This window comes from Solanum pennellii, chromosome 9 (assembly GCF_001406875.1).
Source record: "Solanum pennellii chromosome 9, SPENNV200".
Taxonomy (NCBI): domain Eukaryota; kingdom Viridiplantae; phylum Streptophyta; class Magnoliopsida; order Solanales; family Solanaceae; genus Solanum; species Solanum pennellii.
The window spans coordinates 75,452,146-75,456,173 of NC_028645.1; the positions used below are offsets into that span (position 1 = coordinate 75,452,146).

General features: G+C 34.8%; 1 protein-coding gene across 1 annotated transcript in view; it reads left to right on the top strand.

The window, feature by feature from the left end:
* Nucleotides 1-376: 376 nt before the first annotated feature.
* Nucleotides 377-4,028, top strand: part of LOC107031814 (transcription factor UNE12) — a 4,870-nt gene continuing 1,218 nt past the window's right edge. The window contains exons 1-4 of the mRNA XM_015233291.2: nt 377-1,042; nt 1,766-1,873; nt 2,327-2,392; nt 3,540-3,605. Of these exons, the coding sequence (XP_015088777.1) occupies nt 686-1,042; nt 1,766-1,873; nt 2,327-2,392; nt 3,540-3,605 (597 nt within the window). The 5' untranslated portion in view covers nt 377-685. The remainder of the gene's footprint in view (nt 1,043-1,765; nt 1,874-2,326; nt 2,393-3,539; nt 3,606-4,028) is intronic.

A 4,028-nucleotide genomic window follows, 5' to 3' on the forward strand; every position in this document is an offset into this window, starting at 1 on the left:
TAACAAGCTAGTCTTTTTTAACAAAGAAAAAAAGGTACTTTTTCTCAAAAAATTTCATTTTCAAATTATTGATGGTCTTAAAAATATGTAAATTCAATTAACTAAATTTAAATACAAATTTTATCAAATTTGATAATAACTTAAAAAAATTTCGATTTTTTATTAAGAGTCTCATGCTTCTAAAAGAATTTGCAATTCTAATTATGTAAGGTGATAACTCGAGATGTATATAAATTTAATTAATCAATAAAAAATAATTTTTAAAGTTAACAATAGTTCAAGAATAAAAATAATAATTTACCCCAAATTTTAAGAAATACTTCTCTCAAATAAATATTTATTTAAGCAATTGCTTTTAGTGACACCATTGAAGCAAACAATATATTTAAGCAAAGCTTTAGGTGACTCCCTTTCCTTTATTTTCTTCATGGCTCTCACCGCTCTTTAGAAAGTAGCAAAACACACACCCAAACACCCAAAACACACACTTCCATTTCCATTTTTTGCCTATATATATATATGTAACAAGTACTTGTGAGAGTACTAATTTGTACACCCTCTTATCATTTACTTGTAAAGAACACTTTTTTAACTAGTATTTGTTCAATTGAATGCTTTTCTGAGGAATTAAGGTGGTCGAAAACAGCTCCGATACAAGAAAGATTGAATCTTTATAGTTTCTGCTATGGCTAACAACCCTTCTGAGGGACCTTCTGATGATTTCTTTGACCAAATCTTGGGATTTCCTGCTTACAATGGAGCAGAAACTAATTTGGCGGGAAATGATGCCGGAGCTATACCGCCGGCGATGATGCTCCAGCTTAACTCTGGTGATGGGTCAGGTCAGTTTACTGGAGTGGGTCTTGGGGTTGGTTTAGGTGGTGGGGGGTTCCATGGTCATGGTGGGGGTGGTTCTTTTCCTTTAGGGTTGAGTTTAGAACAAGGGAAAGGTGGGTTCTTGAAGATGGATGATGTTTCAGCACCTGGAAGGAGGTTTAGAGATGATGTTGTTGATAGCAGAGCTTCTTCTTCTGTCAAACCTGTAATTATTGCTTATACCTTTTCTTGGTTGTTCAGTTTCTTGATTTCTTTTTGGTTGTCATATAATAACTTATACTGTGATATTCTGTTTCTTTACTTAGAAAGTTTTCTCCTTTTTCTGTGCAAATTGGTGTAGTGTTTATCTAAGAAGTTTTCACAAAAAAAGTTGTTTGTTTTTTCTGAATTTGTTTCTTTCTAGGATATGTGTATGTGCTTGGTATATGGGAAGTTGTGTTTTTGCTTTCCCTAAGCAGGGAGTCTATTGGAAACAACTCTCTATCTACCTGGCAAGGTAGGATAAGGTCTGCGTAAACTCTACACTCCTCATACCCCAATGGTTGGACTATACTATGTTCTTGGTGGTGGTGTATGGGAAATTCAATTCTGACTTTCTTTTCCTTTTCTGGACTTGGTTGCCTTTACTCCAGTATAATTTGGAGTTAAGAATGAGGTGTTTTAAAAATAAGGCTTATATTTGTGTATTCAAGCTAGCGATCATATAGCCTGTTGATTTTAAGACTACTGTTGCTGGCTTTAGAAAATTGGAATTGCCGACTTGCTAAGGGGCTTGACATGTAACATTACTTTTTTCCATTCAAGGTGATGCAAGCAAAACCATGGTCCGAGATCTGAATATGAATAAATCTGGCCATCTATTAAGTGATTTTACCAATTGCTTCCTTGAGATACAATCAAAAGTAATGACAAGGTTCTATCTTTACAGGGTTTTCATGGACAACCGATGCCTTCAATGCCGCATCCCCCTGCAATACGTCCAAGGGTGAGAGCTAGGCGAGGACAAGCTACTGATCCACATAGCATTGCGGAGAGGGTATGTTTTTTTGTTTTTTTTGCAGCGAAGAGTATTCTAAAGTTATTTAGATTGTTTAACAAGGGGCATATTTTTCTGTTGCTTCTAGCTTTTGGACAGAAGAAAATAATATCCCTTCCTTTATTTGATTGCAACTGTTCAGGGTAAATGAACGAGTTCCTCAGAGTGAAACATTAATCTTTTCACAAGAGGTCATCTAACTAGTTCATATTGTTTCGGGTTATACATAGTTTCTACGAGCATAAGATGTTCTGATAATACACTGATAATTCCCAAGCCCGATGACCCTAAGCTGTAAATAATGTGTTATTTCAGAATTCAGTTCTGTGTTAGGAAGAATAACATCCATTTGCGAGCATCAGTTCAAGGTTGAATACTATGTATAAAGGCTTTGTCCTACTATTCAGTTGCTGCTACTTTACCATTCTAACTGATTTTATTCTTTTCCTGCAGTTACGTAGAGAGAGGATAGCAGAAAGAATTAGAGCATTGCAAGAGTTGGTTCCCAGTGTCAATAAGGTTAGTTTTCTTTCTTCTATATACTGAATTATGTTTCACTTACTGTGAGCATCCTTTTGAAAAGATCGAAAAGAAGAGGATTAAACATTGAGACCCCTTTCTTTTCACAGTTTTCTTTTGTGGGCTTGTGCTTATGTACCCAAAGAACTCAGGAATTTGATGGAGCAATATTTGCAGAATTTATGAAAAACTAAAATCACTACCTCCTTCAACTTTCTTTGTCTGTTCAAGTTATGATGCTATTTTATTGACAGAGAAGCAATAAGGACTTCATAATGAAGAACTAAAAGAGACTTCTTTCAGAAATAGTAGGGTCACATCACATGGATATGACTTTCCCATGAGTACAGTTTTCAATTTTTGTCCCGTGTTTTTTGGTCTTCCCGAAAGAATGTAAAAAGTCAAAGTTGATTCATTAGGTAACTTTGGATTCCGCTATTTTTCTTCCATAAAGTTTAGTACAGAGTAGCTGATACGCATGATATTATTAGAATACTGCATGACGTATATTGTGGTCCTTATTTCATGTTTGATAGTCACTATTAGAAGATAGTTGTATATATACTGGTAAAAGAGAATTTATTTCAGTATAGTTCGATACGTTAACTGAAGCAGATCTTCAAATTGGTTTAGTTCACTAGGTCTACTTTTGATAATTGAGGGAGGGGATTCACACAGAAGCAAAACCAGAAGATGATAGAAATGATAGTCGTTATGAAAATTATTTCGAGAATTAGTTTTGCATGCTTAAACAAGGTGTCTTGTGCTTAGAAATTGCCAACAAATGTCACAGAAAAGAAGTTAGATCTTTTATTTTATAAGTAGACCAAAATCTATGAATAGGTAAAAACGTGTCTGCATCATTTTCTCTGATTATTCTATAACTTCCCCATCCCCATCAGAGATTGTGGGACAAAGTAAAACGGGTTTATGTATGTTATATCTCAAGTGATCTTTAGAAGGTTTTGAGAAATTATACGCATGTATAGGTTTAATGCAAACGTTCAGCCACCCATTTCTAATTCTTCTGGTGCAATAAATCAACGCATTTACAATGTTTGGCATGTTGTAGTTACTGTGCTTTTATCATTCTGTTACGTTTGTCATATCAGTATTCAACTGTTTCCTTTGTCCGTTGGTGTTGCAGACTGATAGAGCTGTAATGCTTGATGAAATTGTAGATTATGTCAAATTCCTACGGCTGCAAGTGAAGGTGAGTTTACATACAATCTTTTCAAAAGTGACAATCACGGGTCACTCTAAACCATTTTGAACCTATCGATGTTGATTTTGGTTGTGAAGGTTCTTTAGAAATGCATTCTGGTACTACTGATAATACTCGGAGCTTCATGTAACTTCTACTTATTAGTTTTTTGAAGAAAAAAATGTTATGAATGTAATACTTCCAAGGTGCTGAAACTAGCATCTTGACATGATTGGATTTTCTGCATAAAATTATTTTAAATGTACTCTCCACGGAATATTCTCACACTTTGCTTTTGCATTGCTCTTTTCAATGACTTTTCATTTCATTCAACAAATGTTCGGATGTCATTTTCTGCGCAGCATTTTCCTTAATGGTTAGTTGAATTCAATGTCTATATCAACTGATCAGTAAACAGTCCCCCCCCCCCCC